This window comes from Oreochromis niloticus, unplaced genomic scaffold, assembly GCF_001858045.2.
Source record: "Oreochromis niloticus isolate F11D_XX unplaced genomic scaffold, O_niloticus_UMD_NMBU tig00001905_pilon, whole genome shotgun sequence".
In the NCBI taxonomy this organism is placed as follows: Eukaryota; Metazoa; Chordata; class Actinopteri; order Cichliformes; family Cichlidae; genus Oreochromis; species Oreochromis niloticus.
In genome coordinates, this window is record NW_020327502.1 from 81,727 (window position 1) to 101,052 (window position 19,326).

At 41.5% G+C, this 19,326-nt stretch overlaps 1 protein-coding gene across 1 annotated transcript in view; it reads left to right on the forward strand.

Annotated features, from left to right (window-relative positions):
• The window catches only part of LOC102082989 (NLR family CARD domain-containing protein 3), a gene marked incomplete at its 3' end in the record, with an annotated part of 50,459 nt that extends 40,433 nt beyond the window's left edge, over positions 1-10,026 (forward strand). Inside the window, exons 9-10 of the mRNA XM_025904481.1 lie at positions 146-319; positions 9,993-10,026. Of these exons, the coding sequence (XP_025760266.1) occupies positions 146-319; positions 9,993-10,026 (208 nt within the window). The remainder of the gene's footprint in view (positions 1-145; positions 320-9,992) is intronic.
• Between the last annotated feature and the right edge of the window lie 9,300 nt (positions 10,027-19,326).

Here is a 19,326-nt window from a genome sequence, read left to right on the forward strand (position 1 = left end):
CTTTTACTGCTGTTCTCTCTTCACTTCGTCTCCTCTGATTCCGTCCAGTGCTCAGTTTCCTGATATATTGCTAAATATAATAGTATCTCATTACACTTCAACGTAAGTGTTTTATTTTTGTAATTGTTTATCTGTTATTTTTCAGACTGAGTCACTGTGACCTGTCAGAGAGAAGCTGTGAAGCTCTGTCCTCAGCTCTCAGCTCTCAGTCCTCTAATCTGAGAGAGCTGGACCTGAGTAACAATAACCTGCAGGATTCAGGATTGAAGCTTCTGTCTGAAGGACTGAAGAGTCTACACTGTACACTGGAAACTCTCAGGTGAGATCAAGCATTGTTTGGTTTTTTTCATCAACTGACAGAATTAACAAACTAATAATAAAGTAATCGTCTGATAAGAGGAGACATGGGGTGTTTTGAAGTGCAGTATTTTCTTATATTGAAAGGTTCTAAAACATGAAGTAGTTCCTGGGAACTAGCTGTTTGGTGGTTGTTGAGATGGTTTTGTGAGCTTTGAGATTCTGACATTTCTGTAGATACCACACATGTCTATATCTAAATAACAGATCTGTTGGTACATCACATTAAACCAGAAGTTCCTTCTCACCCGTCATACCGCAGACATTGGGATTCAACAGCTTAAATGTTTATTGCTTAATTACTTTGTATAGTATGATAAAAGTGTCATAAAAGACACCTCACATCCTGGCCACTCCCTGTTTGAACTATTGCCCTCAGGCAGACGGTACAGAGCAGTCAGTGTAAGGACTAATAGACTCAAACACAGCTTTTATCCAACTGCAATAACAAATCTGAATACTACAAAAAAATGTCCATCACGCCACTCTTGTGTTAACCTATGCGCGGTCTGAAGCATGTATGTGGGAATGTATGTGAATGTTTACTGATACGTCTTATTAGCATTTTAAGTATTCTGTTTATTTTATTGAATGAATTTTATTGTTTTATTTATATTTTGATATTGTTGGGGATGATGCAATGATCAGGGACCTTTCTTAATTTCGTTGTACCTGTGACAATTACAATCAAGATTCTGATTCTGATTCTGATTCTGAATGGCCATAAGGAGGTTTTTAACAGTAAGAAAATTTGTAAAACTTAAGAAAATACAGTTAAAAGTCCAAAACTTCTGGTTGTTTGTGGTACGTAGCGGATTAAAGGAGTTAAGAGCTATAAATTTTAATTATGAATGGCTTCATCGAGTCTCATTCAGGCCTGTGAGACTCATTCAGACACTGAGCCGTGGCTCTGTGCTACATGCACACATTAATGCATCTCTGCCATTCAAATGTACTTTACTTTGTTTTATGAAGTATTCAATACTAAACTGTACTTTTGGTCTTTTTAAAGTCAGCCATTTTTATTTAGTGTTTTCATAAAAGCCTTATTTTTATCCACTTAATGGTATAAGGAAGAACACACAAGCGAGGTTTAAGGTCTTGACAAGTTTGACACTTTCGTACTCCACAATGGAAAATGGGTGAAGATAAAAATGGGTATCACTTTAGTCAGCTCATAATTTGATCAGTTCTACTCTCAGTGTCTCCTATATATCTCCTATATAAATTCTGCACTCAGCTTTGTGGTCTCCAATATCACTGAAATGCAGCCAGATGCTGCTCATTTTGCGTTTTCACTCTTCCCTGACACGCTTGCATTTAAATACAGCTCCCAGTTTCTCTGTGTACCGGGTCTCTACCACTGCACTTGCTGTCTATGGAACATTTCCGTCTTCTTTCAAATAATGGTATGATCCCAGTCTGTCTCTTAAAGTGTTTGGCCACATGGTGTGCTCATCATAATAACATCTCGGCCGTCCTCACATTGATTATCAGCAACCTTGAAAATTAATCAATAATTGACATGAAATTATCTTAACAGCTGGATTTGACCCACGGGCCATATGTTTGACACCCCTGGTTTACACACTTTAGTATTCAATGTAATAGTGAGTTAGCACCCAGCTAACTCACTAGCAAACCAGCTAACTAGTAAACCAGCTAACTGCAGCCACAAGCTGTGACTGCATCTTTCTAACAAGAGCATCAGACACTCAGACTGGTTTTCTTTGTGGATGATGTTGTATTCTCACACTGATCCTTCATAGTGATGTTGCCATCCACCCACTGCTCCTGGGTTCACATCTTCATCATCATCTCCATCAGCCCTCACAATACTCCACCTTCATCAGCTCCATGTTCAGGAGCCTGGATGGACAGTAATTCTTTCCATGGGTTATGGTGATGGGCAGCTTTGTTCAGAGCATTAAGGCCCAGCCAAGATTACTGAGGTCAAAGAGTCACTGATGAAACCTGTGTGCTTATAGAAACTGAAACCAGATGAACCAGAATAGAAGGACATTAAAATGAAGTGTCAGCTACACAAAGTTATTCAGTTGTTGGTGTGAGTTATTTAAATGGAGGATGGAGTCAGACTTTAAGCTGCTGGACTCAGTCACTATATCCTGTTCCCCTCATAGAACCTGGATACACAGACTCACCTGTGACTCAGTGACACACAGTGTGGCTACACACACATTAGAAAGTGGATCAGTCACACTTGTGCAATCATTTGTAGTGCTGGGCAACCATGAACACTTTGAATCACCATTAATGGCTTTGTTACAGCAACATTCAATCATGAGTTCAGTGTGCAGAAACAAATCAGGTGCTTTATCAGCAGTGTTCCCTTTAACACAGTAGCAGTTCAAATATTTCTGTTAATCTGAGCTGAAACATGAATCTAATCAAATCAAATATCAAATCAAAGTTCTTTGCCTCTGCTATGACGTTAACATTTGATCTAGTTTGGTCCAAACAAAGTTCCCCTCAGAGTTCAGAGCCACCATCATATCATTATAACAAGCACCTTTGATCAACAGCAAGTGAACATTTATAAATGTGTGTTTTCAGAACAGGAACCAGCAGAACTATTTTTCTGTTATCAGGTAGCAGCACAAACACTCATCAGCTCATTTACTGTGCAGGACTTTGAGTGTGTGAAGTGTGTGTTTGTACTGGATTTCCTTTGGAGAATCTCAGTCAGAAACAAGACAAAGAAAAACACTTTCAGTCGTCCAGGTTGAGTTGACAACATGAACTGCATTTATCGTCCTCTGGCTTGACATTTTCTTCCTCCTCTGCACCGAGCCAGCTGCTAAGACACAAGCTCATTGACATTTTCTGATGATAAAGAAACTCTCTTCTTCTGTACAATATGAGCAACAACAGAGAACAACCTTTCACAGCCACAGATGTTGCAGCTGTGGCCAAGTACATGTGCTGCATGTTTGGAGCAGCACTCTAATGGACAGACCTCTGTACTGATGGTGGGCTCTGCTCTGTATCCACCACACTGTTCTCAGCTGAGTCTTCCTCCTGTTCACAATCACACTCTGATGAAGCAGCCAATAGGTCCAACTTTTTCTCTGGTGGCTCGGATGTTGTTGCTTCCACAGGTTTCCCTCCAACAACCCTCTGTTCCTTCAGTAAGTTCAGTAAGATCTGGGTAAACACTTGAGCTCCTTGAGTCTGGCTCCAGTGCAGCAGCAGTTTTCACAAATACAATGTTGGCAATTAGTTTGCGTGTCTCCAGGTCTGTTCTGAATGTAGACTTGAATTTGACCACGTAGGCGGGGTCATCATCTGAGCTCCCCATCACCCGAGAGAGATGACAAAACACAGGCAGAGTCACAGAGCATGAAACACTTTTCTCCTCCCAGAAGTTCAGTCACAGACCTGCAACAGAAACAAAAATCAAAGATTCAAATGAGAATGTCGAGCACTCATTTACTTATATACACAAACATGTCCTCTACATATTCATGCTGTATTTACACACACATACAGAGGCTGTTTGTCTCTCACACACAGACAGTGAGAAATACATCATGTTAAATATACCTGCAGGGTTCCAGCTGTGCACTTTGTCCCTGTTAGCTGTGATTGCCATGGCAACCTTGGTGTTGTGCACGATGCAGGGACGTGTTCAAAGGCAGACGTCTGGCAGCAGCATCATATTTGAAGCACTATCTGTAGTGAGTGTGCTGACTTCATTTCAAAAACTGCTGTGCAACATGAATCACATGTTCTGCACGTTTCAGTCAAATGCCTCTGTTTTTATTACAGTCAGAGCATGTGAAAGCAGCTCCTACTCTTCATTAATATCATGTACTGTAACTCCCAGGTAACCATGGTTACCCAGCCACGTCCAGTAGTCTCCAGAGAGACCAACAGCTGGTGCACGTTGTAACGCCGTGGCTTTCGTAGTCTCTCCTTTTTCTACAGCTCATGTATTCTTCTTGTGATGGTGCGTCTTGAGGCTCATACATGCCGTCATTTGTTGATCCTAAGAACGTTCCTCAGACCAACTTCTTCAACAACACTAATCGGCCTGCAGTTTGTAGCTACTCACTTCACTATGGCGTTTGTTAGCTTGTCTTTCTGTGGTTTATCTAGACTCCTCCCACAAGCTGATCCAACATATTCTGCCCAAGCCTCCCGCCACTGTTTGTTTGGGTGGTTTGTTTGCTGCCATCAACAGCGTGTAATGCATTTAAGTGATACAGACATGAAGTACTCCAGTGATAAAAAAAACTCAAATTTGCTTCCAAATAACTTTAGTTGTATCAACACTGCCCTCTGGAACAGTTTAAAATGAACATGTCCATGTCAAAGATCTGTACCTGTCTCCATGTTTCTGTCCCCACCCCTTTCTTTCTGTCAGAATCAGAATACTTTATAGATCCCTAGGGGAAATTATTTTTCGTTACAGTGCTCCATTATAGACAAACATTAACTAAGACAGACAATACACTAACTAAGAATAGCACAATATACATATACAGGCATATATATACATAAAAGTCGCTTATTAATAAATAGCTGAAAAAGAACATGTGCAAGAAGTGTGTAGCTGTTGCAGTAAACAGTGTGTTAAGTGGATGCGTTGTACAGGGAGATGGCCACAGGCAGGAATGATTTCCTGTGTCGTTCAGTGGTGCTTTTCGGCAATCTCAGTCTTTCACTGAACGTGCTCCTGTGACTGACCAGCATGTCATGGAGTGGGTGGGAGGTGTTATCCAACATTGTCTTTATCTTGGACAACATCCGCCTCTCCGACACCACCTTGAGGGAGTCCAGCTCCATCCCCACAACATTACTGGCCTTACGAATCAGTTTATCGAGTCTGTTGGCATCTGCGACCCTCAGTCTGCTCCCCCAGCATGCCACAGCATAGAGGATCGCACTGGCCACAACAGACTCGTAGAAAATCCTGAGCATTTTCTGGCAGATGTTGAAGGACCTCAGTCGCCTCAAAAAATAGAGACGACTCTGGCCCTTCCTGTGAAGTGCTGTGGTGTTTTTAGCCCAGTCCAGTTTATTGTCAATGTGTACTCCAAGGTATTTATAGTCCTCCACGATGTCAACACTGACCCCCTGGATTGAAACAGGGGTCAAGTGTTTCCTGGTCTTCCTGACGTCCACTATTAATTCCTTGGTCTTTGCCACGTTGAGCTGCAGATGATTCTGCTCACACCACGTGACAAAGGAGTCGACCACAGCCCGGTACTCTGTCTCATCATCCCTGCTGATGCATCCAACCACCGCTGAGTCATCAGAAAACTTCTGAAGATGGCAGGTCTCTGTGCAGTGGCTGAAGTCTGTGGTGTAGAGGGTGAAGAGGAAGGGGGAGAGGACAGTCCCCTGTGGTGCCCCTGTGTTGCTGATCACCTTGTCAGACACACCCTGTGGGAGACGTACATATTGTGGTCTTCCTGTCAGGTAATCAACAATCCAGGACACCAGAGAAGGATCCACCCGCATCACTGTTAACTTATCACCCAGGAGGGTCGGCCTGATGGTGTTCAATGCACTGGAAAAGTCAAAAAACATGACCCTCACAGTGCTCGCCGGCTGGTCCAGATGGGTGTAGACACGATCGAGCAGGTAGATGATGGCGTCCTCTGTTCCAAGATGAGGCTGATAAGCAAATTGAAGGGGATCCAGATGTGGTCTGACAATGGGTCGCAGCTGATCCAGGATGAGCCTTTCCATGGTCTTCATGATGTGGGATGTCAGTGCCATGGGCCTGTAATCCTGGGGGCCACTGGGACGTGGCGTCTTTGGTACAGGGACGAGGCATGATGTCTTCCACTGCACTGGTACCCTCTGCAGACTCAAACTCAGCATAAACAGTTTATGAAAGACTCCACACAACTGGGGGGCACAGGTCTTGAGGACGCGGGGACTCACTCCGTCTGGTCCAGCAGACTTGCCTGAGTGAAGTCTCCTCATTTGCATCTCAACCTGGTATTGAGTGAAGGTGATGGGTGGGGGAGGGGTGTCAGGAATCCCACAGGAGGCAACAGCGCCATGTGAAGAGAGAGGCTGGCACAGTGGTGTGGCTCTGGATTCCAGGCTGACCACAGGTGAGGTTGTGGGGGTGTGAGCAGACACTGTGATGTCGAATCTATTGAAAAACAGATTCAACTCGTTAGCTCTATTCTCACCTCCCTCAGCTCCCCTGCTGTTGGTTGGCCTGAATCCAGTGATGGTCTTCATGCCCCTCCACACCTCTCTCATGCTGTTCTGCTGGAGTTTCCACTCCAGCTTCCTCCTGTAATTGTCCTTAGCCTCTCTGATCTTGTCCTTTAGTAACACCTGGACCTTCCTCACCTCCTCTTTATTGCCCCCTCTGAAAGCCCTCTTCTTGTCGTTGAGGAGGGCTTTGATGTCCTTAGTCACCCACGGCTTGTTATTTGGGTAAGAATGAACAGTCTGAGCTGGAACAATGGAGTCGGTGCAGAAAGTTATGTAGTCTGTGATACACTCAGTAAGCCCATTGATGTCCTCAGCGTGAGGCTCACAGAGTGTCTCCCAGTTGGTCACCTCGAAACAGCCCTGTAGTTCCGCTAAGGCGTCCTCTGACCACCTCCTAACGCTCCTCGTGGTCACAGGTTCCCTCCTCACAATTGGCACATAGCGGGGGGTGAGGTGAATCAGGTTATGATCTGACCTACCAAGTGGGGGGAGGGAGGAGGAGCTGTATGCATCCTTGACATTAGCATACAGTAGGTCTAGAATTTTCTCTCCCCTGGTGGGACAGTCCACATATTGTCTGAATGTTGGTAGTGTATTTTCCAGTGATACATGGTTGAAGTCACCCAAGATCACAATAAAGGCACTCGGGTGCTGAGTCTGTAACCGGGCTATGGCAGAGTGGATAGTGTCACATGCAGCTGTGGGGTTAGCAGAGGGAGGAACATAAACAGCCACCAAGATGACGTGAGAGAATTCCCTGGGTAAATAATACGGCCTGAGTCCAACAGCACACAGTTCAATGTCCGGGCAACAAATCCTTTCTTTGATTGTTATGTTGGCAGGGTTACACCACCGGTTGTTAACTAAAACAACATGCCCACCTCCTTTCCGCTTACCGCTAGCGATGCTGTCCCTGTCCGCCCGAACAGTGTGGAAGCCTTCCACGGAAGCATTCTCGTCGGGAATGTCCTGGTGCATCCATGATTCAGTGAAACACATCAGGCTACACTCTCGGTATTCCCTCTGACTCCGTACCACTGCTGAGAGCTCATCAATTTTACTCGATAACGATCGCACATTTCCTATTACGATAGACGGCAGACACGGTTTATACCTCCTCCTTGCTTCGAGCCTCCGCTGTATGCACACTGTCCTGGGTCATGTGAGCGCTGCAGTAGTATTAGGCCCACCCTCAATGCTCTCATTGGTTGAGACGCATAATGACGCCCATTTCAAGCCAGCACTGATCAACATCCCATCCCTCCTGTGACCCGTGGCTTTTTATATTCAGAGCCAGTGAGCACTTTCACAATAATCATGATTTTAAAAACTGTGATTCAAAACTGTGATTAATCAATTAATGAGTTAACGTGATAATAACAGTTTAACTTGCCCTAATAATTAGACTTTGATGACAAACTGATGTGATCTCAGTGTTTCCTTTGTTGGACTGTGGGCGAGTGTCAGAAATGAATGTACTGAGTAACATGTAGTGTTTAACCCTTTAAAGCCGGTAGTGGACATGCTCCATTTTGCGTAACTATTTTTAAATCCGGGAGCACTGCAACCACTTAAGCTAGCGCAATAATTCTTTTTCCATATGAAACCGGAGGAGTTGTACTTACATCTTATTCCATTAGCTTGCCCTAGGTCACAGTTTCCTTCCACATATGGCTTTGCAAAAATTGCATAAAAAGCACTTGCAGCAACAAAAACATAATATTCCAGAAACATGCTTTTCCGATCCGATCAGCTGTTCATAACACTTCCTATGTCCATCAGCGCAAACTATCTCATGTCCGCCATGACCTGCCCTAAACCGGAAGTGATGTCATTTTGCGGAAATGTAGTTTTTTACCATCAGGGCCTTATGAGCCTATACTGGTGTTTTTACAAGTTATGTTTGACTTTATGACTTTCTGTGTCGTTTCTGGGATGCTTAGGATTCATATTGCACTGCTGGAAATAGTTTATTTTGATGCACATGCTGTTTTTTTGCAAATTTGCATTAGAATATTTATTTTCGTTTTTCCTGCAGCATATAAAAATTGGTGTATTTCAAAAATAAAACTATGAAGACACTTAAAATTAATTTCCTGTGGTGGGAAACTATTTTGTGCAACTTTTTTGTATTTACAGTTTTGAGGGATAAACCTCTTAAATTTCTCTAAGTAGAAATATATGTTAAAAAAAACAAAAACGATTTTCAATTTTTTTGTAGTTTATTGCACTTTTTTGCAATTTATGTAATTACTATGCACTTAATGCATACATATTATTAAAAATTTGGCTACAATGGTTGTATTGATGTATATCAACTTGAAATGCTCCCAAAAATGGCACTACAGCATGTAAAAATATAATATAAGCTCTGGCGGACTTCAGTTCCAGTTTTAGAGCTCTAAAGTGCAGCTATCATGTTAGGAATATGTTAGGAATAGAGTGTAAGGTCAAGTCTTTATTTTACCACTCGCTGCATTCTTGATGTTCATGAATTCAGCAGGTTCATGATTGTCAGCAGCATTAATCTCATATTTCCATCTAAAGTGTTGAATTTGACTGTTTGATGTTCTTTATGATCTCTGGCACCAGTTCATCTGTAGGCTGAACTCAGTCCATCCATTTAGTGAAATGATGTTTAAAGGTCTCCTTGTTCTGTGAGCGTGCAGAGATCCTGAAGCAGAAAGCCTGGGTTAACAGAGAAATGATCATCACTGTGATGATACTCATCATCTCTGACTGGGATTTGTGGTTTTGTCAAAGCAGCGAACACAAAGAAAGCCTGGCTATGTTGGACTGGGTGTGGAAGCAGCTCCCAGTTTGAGTTCAGGAGACAGACACCCTCTCTACTTTGAAGATCAGCTTCAAACTTCCCTTTTTGATAAAGCTTATAGTTCGAGCAGGATCAGGTGACCCTGAACCATCCCTTAGTTATGCTGCTATAGGCTCAGGCTGTTGGTGGACTTCCCATGATGCTCTGCTTTTTTCTCCACTCCCCTCTTTTCACTCCTGATGCTTTTATATGTCACTACTGCATGTCCTTAACTTTTGTCTTCTCTCTCCTTTGTTTGTGTTTTGTTCTTTTCTCTCTGAGCTCATCTCTTCTCTTTCCCCTCACCCTGCAACCTGTCATGGTAGATGCTGCTCCTGGAGCCTGTTTTCACTGGGAGGATCTTTGTGTCAAAGGGAGTTCTTCCTTCCCACCATCACCAAGTGGTGCTCACAGTGGATTGTCTAATGGTTGGGGCTTTCTCTCTAATATTGGAGGCTGTTACCTTACACTGTTAAACAGCTTGAGATGACTGTTGGTGTCTGTTGGGTATTGTCACTTCTAAATAAAGTTACATTGAATGGATGTAAATGGATAGATGTTATTGTGACAAAGAGAAAATGATTGTTGACAGATGGATTGTTGTTTTGTGTGTCTGTAGCCTGTCAGGCTGTCTGATCACAGACGAAGGCTGTACTTCTCTGGCCTCAGCTCTGAGCTCCAACCCCTCCCATCTGAGAGAGCTGGACCTGAGCTACAATCATCCAGGAGACTCAGGAATGAAGCTGCTGTCGGCTGGACTGAGGGATCCAGGCTGGAGACTGGACACTCTCAGGTATGGGGAGAATGTCTGATAGAGGAGGAAGAGCTGGAAACATTTCCTGTGTCATTCACTCACTTCCTGTTTGTTTCCTGCAGATGACATGAACAATCACACATGCAGGAATATTTTCAGGGACAGACACACTAGTCTAACTGGATAGTACATGGATATTTATGTAGGGGTCTCCAAGGAGTCTGTTTGCAGGAACATTTAGGTCACAGGTGTACCTGAGATAGATGCCAGTGTACCTAATAAAGTGTCAGTTAACATTTGGAAATGGAAGCTTAAATGATGACAAACTCTACATTCACAGCTGAATTCACAATAAATTTGATCTCGTGCATGGGATCAAAGAGCTCTGCTTGGTGCCTTTTGCTGTTGTAGTAGAATTTTCTGGTTCCAGTAGTAGCTCTGTGCTAGACAGACCATCACCTGCTTTTTCCACTGGTTACCAGTACGTTGTAGAACCCACTTCCAGATCTTGTTGTTTGTCTTTAAATCTCTGAATGGATTAGCTCCATCTTATCTCTCTTTAACAAAAATAATCCATGCAGAGCCCTCAGGTCTGCAGATAAGTAGCTTCTGACCAGAACTAGCTGTAAAAACAGAGATGAGCTTTATCGATCGCTGCAGCCAAACTCTGGAACAGTCTCCCTTCACATCAGTGTTGCGAAATCAGTTTTGCCCCGGTTCTTTTATTCGTCGAGGGATCCAGAGACGGCACCGGAACTCAGTAGTCATTTTTACAAAATCTTTATTCATCTTCATTTAAGCATGCACTTCTAGAAGGGAAGACGAGGCCAGTGTCCCTCTGAAACAATCTTCACCCCTTTGTTAGTCACAGCCAGCTTTATAGAGGCGACCCCATCATAAATCCCCCATGGTGTGCTGGAAACTCTGTATGTCTGTGTGTGTATGCACGAGCCTGTGAATGCCTATGTGTGCGCGTACCCATGTGTCTATGTGTGTGAGTGAATGTATGCACGTAGGTGTGGGTGCGTAACAGTTAAAGCACTATGTGTGTGTCTCTCCGTACGTGACTTCCTGGGGGTCATAAAAGTAACCTCACCCAAGCTACACCAAATTCCTTTAGTCCACATACAAAACAGAGTTAACATATTACAAATATTGAGACCACCACTCTGCATCCACTGGGCCATTGGCTTTTGTTGTCTTACATTTACAGATCAGGTGGAGAGTCTCCAGCAAACCTACTTTTAAGTTATGGCAATTATGAACTTTTATTAAAGGTACAAGCATCAGCATCAGCAACCCCCAACTGTAGCTTCCTGTCTCCTTTTATGACACCAGACCCCCAGTGTCCATAAATTCCTTTCCCTCTAAACAATTACACACTCTCAAGCCTACAGCTAAGCCAAACTGAAACACAGACCAATCCTTCGTCATTACTGTGATCTAAACAAATTTAACACATTACATTCTAATAATTATTTTCTTGTACTCACATATGAACACACAACTTAAGGTCATGAGAGAGGTCGTACCGATAAATAAATGTAGATTTCTTTGAATAAAACAGTGGAGCCGAGCTTTGAGCTCAGTGTGTAACAGTGTGTGTGTGAGAGCCATGTAATGTCCATGTGTGCATGCTGACTGCTCTGACCCCTCCTCCTTTCAGGGTGGAGCCTGCTGGAGTCCGATGGTTGAGACCAGGTCTGAGGAAGTGTAAGTGTGTTTTTAATGGGATTCATGAAAACAAAGCAGCACACATTCAACCATCTTCATCATGTCAGGAGTCATCATCAAAGTGTCAATCAATGAACAGATGATGGATCAATAACTGCAGCTGGATTGTGTTTGTTCTCTCCATCAGATTCCTGTCAACTCACAATCGACACAAACACAGTGAACACAAAGCTTCAACTGTCTGACAACAACAGGAAGGTGACACGTGTGAAGGAGGTTCAGTCATATCCTGATCATCCAGACAGATTTGATGGTTGGCCTCAGCTGCTGTGTAGAAATGGTCTGATTGGTCGCTGTTACTGGGAGGTTGAGTGGAGAGGAAGAGTTGATATATCAGTGAGTTACAGAAGAATCAGAAGGAAAGGAGACAGTAATGACTGTGGGTTTGGATGGAATGATCAGTCCTGGAGTCTGTACTGTTATAGTGGTGCTCCTCGTTATGTCAGGCACAATAAGAGACAAACATCCTCCTCCTCCTCCTCCTCCTCCTCCTCCTCCTCCTCTGTCTCTAACAGAGCAGCAGTGTATGTGGACTGTCCTGCTGGCACTCTGTCCTTCTACAGAGTCTCCTCTGACACTCTGATCCACCTCCACACCTTCAACACCACATTCACTCAAACTCTTTATCCTGGGTTTAATATCTATCGTGGTTCGTCAGTGCTCCTGTGCTGAGTGGAGTGTACAGAGTGTCTCCTGTTAGAGAAACACTCTGACTGTTGAACAGATAGTTCAGTCTGTACATGTCTGTCTCTTTCACTCACAAACACGTTTTCACATTCATGGATTCAATCAGTTGATGTTTGAAACTCTTCTAAATGATTCCTTGTAAACTTCTTCCTCTTCATCACAAACAAACAGGAAGTGATGTCACATGTGTTCCTGTCCACACAGCAGAATGAGTCTATTGCTGACAGTGATGTACAAACAGAGTGAGCATTTCTGAGGCCCAAAATAAACTGAGCAGTTCACTGAATGAACAATGGACTGTGAGCTCAGTTCCTTCATCATTAGTATGGATTATATATGTATATGTATTATATTAGTATCATATATATCAGGTGCTGCTGCTGCTGGTTTCAGTCATTGTGCAAATGTGCTGTTTGTAAGGTTGCAGATTTGGTGACTTCTTCGGTCTCAGCTGACTGCAGCTTTACAACAAAGGTTTGTATAGTTTTATGATTTAAATGAATTAAAAACTTCAGACTTTACCTCTGATTGTTATTTGAAGAGGCTCTTGTTGAGCTGTTGCCTTAAATGTTTCACTCTCTACTCTGAAGAAGTATGTGTCTGTGTAGTTTGTGGTTAAATTAGAAAACAGAGTGGTGCAGTCTCTCTGACTCAGGTTCCCAGTAATACTCATTGGATAGATGCTAACTGTTCCACTACAAACAAGATCACATTGTTTGGATATATGTCAAAGTATACATAATTTTTAATCCACACTCCAAAGATTTTTCTTCTGCTGTTAAATTTCCATTCGTCTTTGGGTCTGAAGCGACATGGGATTTGCAAACAAGATCCACTCAGTGCTTCCATCTTCTTTGGTGCAGTGATGAAGAGGTCTGCAGAGTCAGCATAACCATTTAAAGTACCTGTAAAGACAGTGTCATGATTAACAAACTGCTGTCCTTTCCAATTTCCTGGTATACCGATTACACTTCTAAATGCAAAACATGTAGCAGTGAGCGCATAAACTGTGGGAGCTGTTAGCGCTAGCAGTCCCAATTCAGGTACCAACAAAAAGTGTTAGAAGCCTAAACTTGATGAAATGACTGGCTTCAGGACCGAAATTTGTAAGTTAACATCGGACAAAACTTACAAATTCTCTCAAAAATGATTGCTCTGGACTGTAGACCACTATCAGTGGTAGAAGACAGGGGGTTAGACAATGTGCTACAGTCAGCATCAGCTGATCCAACTTTCCAACTGCCATGCCGAAAGACAATTTTGCATAAAATTCAACAGCTTTACGACTGTTAGCCTTGCTGCTAGAGGATGGAGTGATGCATTAGCATAACGAAATTTCTGCGGTACTTTGTGTGAGACATACGATAAGACAATTTCTTAACTTATTGTTACTGTTTCTTAGAAAAACTTTATACTTCACAGTTATTGTGTAGATTAATTGGCCAGGGATATTATTTTTATTTCTCAGTTTTCAACTGAAATGCAGTTTAAATGTTTGGGGGGTTTTTTCAAAAATTAAAAGAGTTTGAGTTTACAATATTTAGGACCATGTCTATTATTTGATTCTGTTACCCACTAAATCCTTTTAAATTTAAAAAAGTAATAAAAACATTTGCGCTTTGGGGCAAATTTTCTTGAGCAATTAATTATTTAATCAAGTGTTATTCAAAATTAATTCATTATAATCCCTCTAATTAATTAGATTAGGTTTTTAAGTTCCACCCCTAGTAATGAGTTAATTGGCAAATGAATCCAAAATTTTTTTTTTTTTTAATAACTGAACAATCAGCTCACCTGAAACAAAGAAAAAAATCAGTAAAATGCTGACTGTCACCATGTTCACACACAGGAACTCGTTCCTGAAATCACAACAAACAAACAAACAAATTAATCAACAAAAACTTAATGATTACGAGTTAGTGATTATTATTTACATTTGTAGAGCTGTGTGCTTTGACCATAGCTGAAATAATAAAAACTGAGTTTGAGTCTAAGATTAAAGCAAAATTTGATAAAATTACATGACGTGTCAGTCAGTTCACTGAAAGAAAAATAACTTAAAGTTTAGTTTATAAAGTTAATGAATAAAAGCTGTAAAATTTTCCTTACATATTAAGTACATGTGTTTTACTGTAAGATTAGGCTGTTTCTAAATAAGTATAAAGACAACATGTTCTTTAAGAAAGACAGTCAAATATAGTCAGTCAAAAATAATAAATATTTTTTTAATTTAGAAAGTTAAGAAATAAAAGCAGTAAAATATTTCCTTACCCCACATTACATCTGATGATTGCCTTATGAGTGAAACAAAGCAGCCTTCAGCAGAACTACTATAAACTGTAAAATACAAATTGTCATCTGAGGAAGGACATGTAGAGACACCCACTGACTGTAGCGCTGCATAATGAAGTCAGTTTTGTGCTACCAGCTTATTTCCTGTGAAAAAGTCAGATGTTACTGATAAAGACATTTTTAACTTTTGGTCTGTCGAAGCCTCTGATCTTAACCTTACAGAATTAATTTAATCATTCTCAGTCTGACTGTAAAACCTGTGCTAACACAAATCATGTTGATGGACTATGAAAGACAAAAGACTCTCTCTAAATATATACAGTGAAGAACATAAGCATAAGCATTTGAGCACCGTGCGATTTTGCAAGTTCTCCCACCTTAGGAGTCTGAAATTCACTTGTAGGTGCATTCCCTATGTGAGAGACAGTATTTAAAAAACAGTTCAGGAAATCACATTGTATCAAATCAAAATTAAATCAAAATTTATTTATATAGCACATATTAAAACAACAATGTTGACCATAGTGCTTCACAGTCAGTAAAAGCATGAGACAATTAAAACAAACAATAAAACAGGACAACAAACAATATGTAACAACACAACACGCTAGAACAGCCAACTAGTTAGAATCAAAAGCCAAAGTAAAAAGATAGGTTTTAAGATGTGATTTAAAAGACTGGATAGACTCAGCAGTACGAATATGAACAGGGAGGTTATTCCAGAATCTAGGTGCCACGGTTGCAAAGGCCCAGTCGTGCTAGGAGCCTGTGATTGGACGATCTAAGTGCTCTGTTGGGATTGTATAAGTGGAGTAGTTCAGAAAGATAGCTGGGTGCTAAATTATTCAGAATTCTAAAAGTGAACAAAAGAATTTTAAAATCTATGCGATATTTAACAGAGAGCCAATGTAATTTGGCTAAAATTGGAGTTATGCGTTCATAGATTCTTGTACCTGTTAAAAGACGCGCAGCTGCATTTTGAATTAACTGAAGCCGGTAAAGAGAAGAGTGTTGGAGGCCCGAGTAGAGGGAGTTACAGTAGTCCAATCTGTATGTGATAAATGCGTGAACAAGCTTTTCAAGGTCCTTTAAAGGAAGGAACGGCTTTGCTTTGGAAATCTGACGCAACTGGCAAAAGCTGTTTTTTACCACAGTGGAGAGCTGTTTCTCAAGTTTAAAAGAGAGCCATCCAGAAACACTCCGAGGTTTCTTACAGTGAGCGAGAGATGGCTAGCGAGAGGGCCAAGGGCATCAGCTAACTGGTCTAGCGGAGTGGGACTACCAAAGACTACGATTTCGGTCTTATATTCTCGTTCAGTGTAAGAAAATTATGTGATAACCAAATTTTAACTTCATGCAAACAGTTGAACAGAGGTTGCAAAGAAACAGTCACATCGAATTTCAAAGGTGAATAAATCTGGATGTCATCAGCATAACAGTGAAAGGAGATGTTATATTTTTTAAAAATTAATCCCAACGGCAACATGTACAAAGAGAAAAGAGCAGGACCGAGCATGGACCCTTGAGGCACACCACAATAAATAGGGGCAGAACGACCACTCTGAGAGGTAGGATTTAAACCAAGTTAAAACCGTACCTTTGAGACCAACAACATGTTCCAGTCTTGATAGAAGAAAGTTGTGGTTAACTACGTCAAAAGCAGCAGTCAAGTCAAGTAAAACTAAAACCATGGAATAGTATGGGCAGAAATCTGTGCCATCAGAAGCTGAATTTGAATAAGTTAAAGTTGAATTTGAATTGCTCAGATTGAATCTGAATTGTAACTTGAATAAATGCTTTTGAAAACTGAATTTGAATTAGTCTAATTTGAAATTGAATTTATGGTTTGAAAATGATCATCACTAAATTGAAATTGAATTTTATATATTGAAAATGAATTGATTTGCTTTGAAACTGCATTTTATCCTTTAAAAATTCAGCTCTCCAATAATTTCAGTTTCACTCTCACCATTAAGTTTCAGTTCTACAATTCAATTTCAGTTCCAAAATTCAGTTTTTTGGAACTTACATCCGGTTCCGGTTCAAGAGTGAACGAGCGCAGATTAACAGAACTACGTTTTACTAGCGGACTGAAAGTGTTACTGACGGGAATCTACAGCATCTTGAGCTGAATTAAGACTTCAGAAGTCATTCGTCATGTCGAATGACCAGCGGATAAACTCTCAGGTTGGTAATAAATGTATTACATGTATAAGAACAAGCGTCATGTTAACAAATGATAGCCGTACAGTAACGTTTATGCTTATTGTAGCTGTTAACTAAAAATGCTAATTTAGCCTAGTTTGCCCTGGATTCAGCTTTGACAAACAAATATGATCGACTGTTTCTAGTAGAATTCCAAAGTTGTCATCTTGTACCCTCTCAGAGCCCTGTATGCTTGCAGAGACCCCTACAGTAGGGAAACATGCAAAACGGTGTCCAAACCTTTGTATTTTAGCTTTATTTATGTGTTACACAGCATCCCAACTCTTTAGCTAAAAAAGAAAAAAGAAAAAGATTATTGGAGATTAATCACATATTTTAGAAAGCTGAGTTCACTTTCATTTCAACACACTGATCCGGTTCCCTGTGATGACCTACAAGGGAACATTTTCTGTAACATTTGTTCAACCACACACTCATTTTCTTCTGTACTTTTCTTCTGTTCTCAGTCTTGCACACTTACTTGCACACTCAGTACATAAAATGAGAGTTCATACTCTCTGGGCTATCACGTCTCTGTGTTACACCTGTTGACATGTTGATCTGTGAATAACACTAAACACTTAATCCTGCTTCTGTCTGCTGTCCCGCACTGAGTCTAAAGAAGGTCAGGGTCCCCGTTTGGAGAAGTCAGTTTCCTCATTATGACCACCTTCATTTTCTGCTCTTATGGCTGATTCTTGAAGAGCTGCACTCCGTGATCAAAAATCAAAAAGACCAAACAGTTCAAACACACTGTACAATCTAATATTGTGTTTAATTACTGCAGTTCCCTCTTATTTGGTCTCCCTAAAAGATCCCTTCATAAACTCCAACTTCTTCAAAATTCTGCAGCATAACTCGTACTCCGTAAAGAGCTCATATTACCCTAGTTCAGGGGTCGGCAACCTGCGGCACCGGAGCCGCGTGCGGCTCTTTAGTCCTTAAAGTGCAGCTCCGCGTGGTTTGGGCAAATAAATTAGAAGTATTTAGCGGAAGTGTATTTTATTTATGTTAGTTCTTTTAAACTCGTAGTTCTAAATTGGAAGATTATTGTGATATTGAAATATAAAAATAAAATTATATTCTATTATTTTTTCATCGCTCAAAATAAGAGTCACACTCACAGAAGCCGGTATACCCGCCGATACGCCGTGCATTTATCGAGACTTTCAACCCCAGGTAGGCCAATTATGGATCTTCGGATCCACATTATGTCAGCAGCTGTTCTCCACCGTGAACTAAGACAAACACCGTTCACGCCTGACAGATGACAGCTTACAGTCCTGCGTAAACTGACTTCGTATAGCCCCGATTTGTGGACTCTGTGCGCAGAGGTTCAAGAGCAGAAGTCCCATTGTAAACAAATCACGGCAGACCCGACGATGTTTCCATGAACACGCTTTTGAGCATCTCTTTATTGACCACTTTTCACACAAGGTTGCAGTACGCATACAGCCGGCTGTAGCTTTTCAGCTCACAGCCCGACATACACCACCAACAACACAACAGCACAGATAGCGCAGACGTAAAGGCAGCGAGGCGTGATTGCGGGTGTCGCTCAGGTGCGTCCGCCTCCCCTGCAGCGGCGCTGCAGACCACGCCCCGCCGCACGCATTAACCAGGTAAAATACATATTTAGGCAGAATTTTGCAAATATCTATTTTTCATCTTTCAGCAGCATAGTGCTTTTTTCCAATTATTTTTTAAGAGTCAGGTCAAGGCTCCAAAAGCCCAAAGGCAATATAAGGGTGGCGGCTGACACTTGTTTGCTACATGGATCATTTTAGTTCAGCTGGGTGTCTTTGCTTTTGTTATATTTCTTTAAGAGTTCAAAATGTGTTGATTACATAAACAAAATGTAATTTTCTCTGTAGCACTTCATGGATTTCATAAGCAGCACACCTTAGTTGTTCACACAAAGGTAAAAAACAATATATACAGTGTTATCTTCATTTTAGATGTCAAAAAGTATTTGCGGCTCCCAGTGTTTTCTTTTGCGTGGAAACCGGGTCCAAGTGGCTCTTTGGGTGTAAAAGGTTGCAGACCCCTGCCCTAGGGCTTAAATCTGAGACTCTCCACCATTTCAGCTCAGAATGGAAGCTTCTCAGATGAGAGGTGAAACGTCTTCAAGCAACTTAGAGACGTCCAGACGCTTTTCTTTCCAAGCTCCTTAGACTACGATGAGCTGGATGACAGAGAACCTTCACAGACACCTCATCAGAGGGACTCTCAGAGCTACCAGCCCTTTCCTACAATCACAAAGCTCTTCACTGAAATCAAT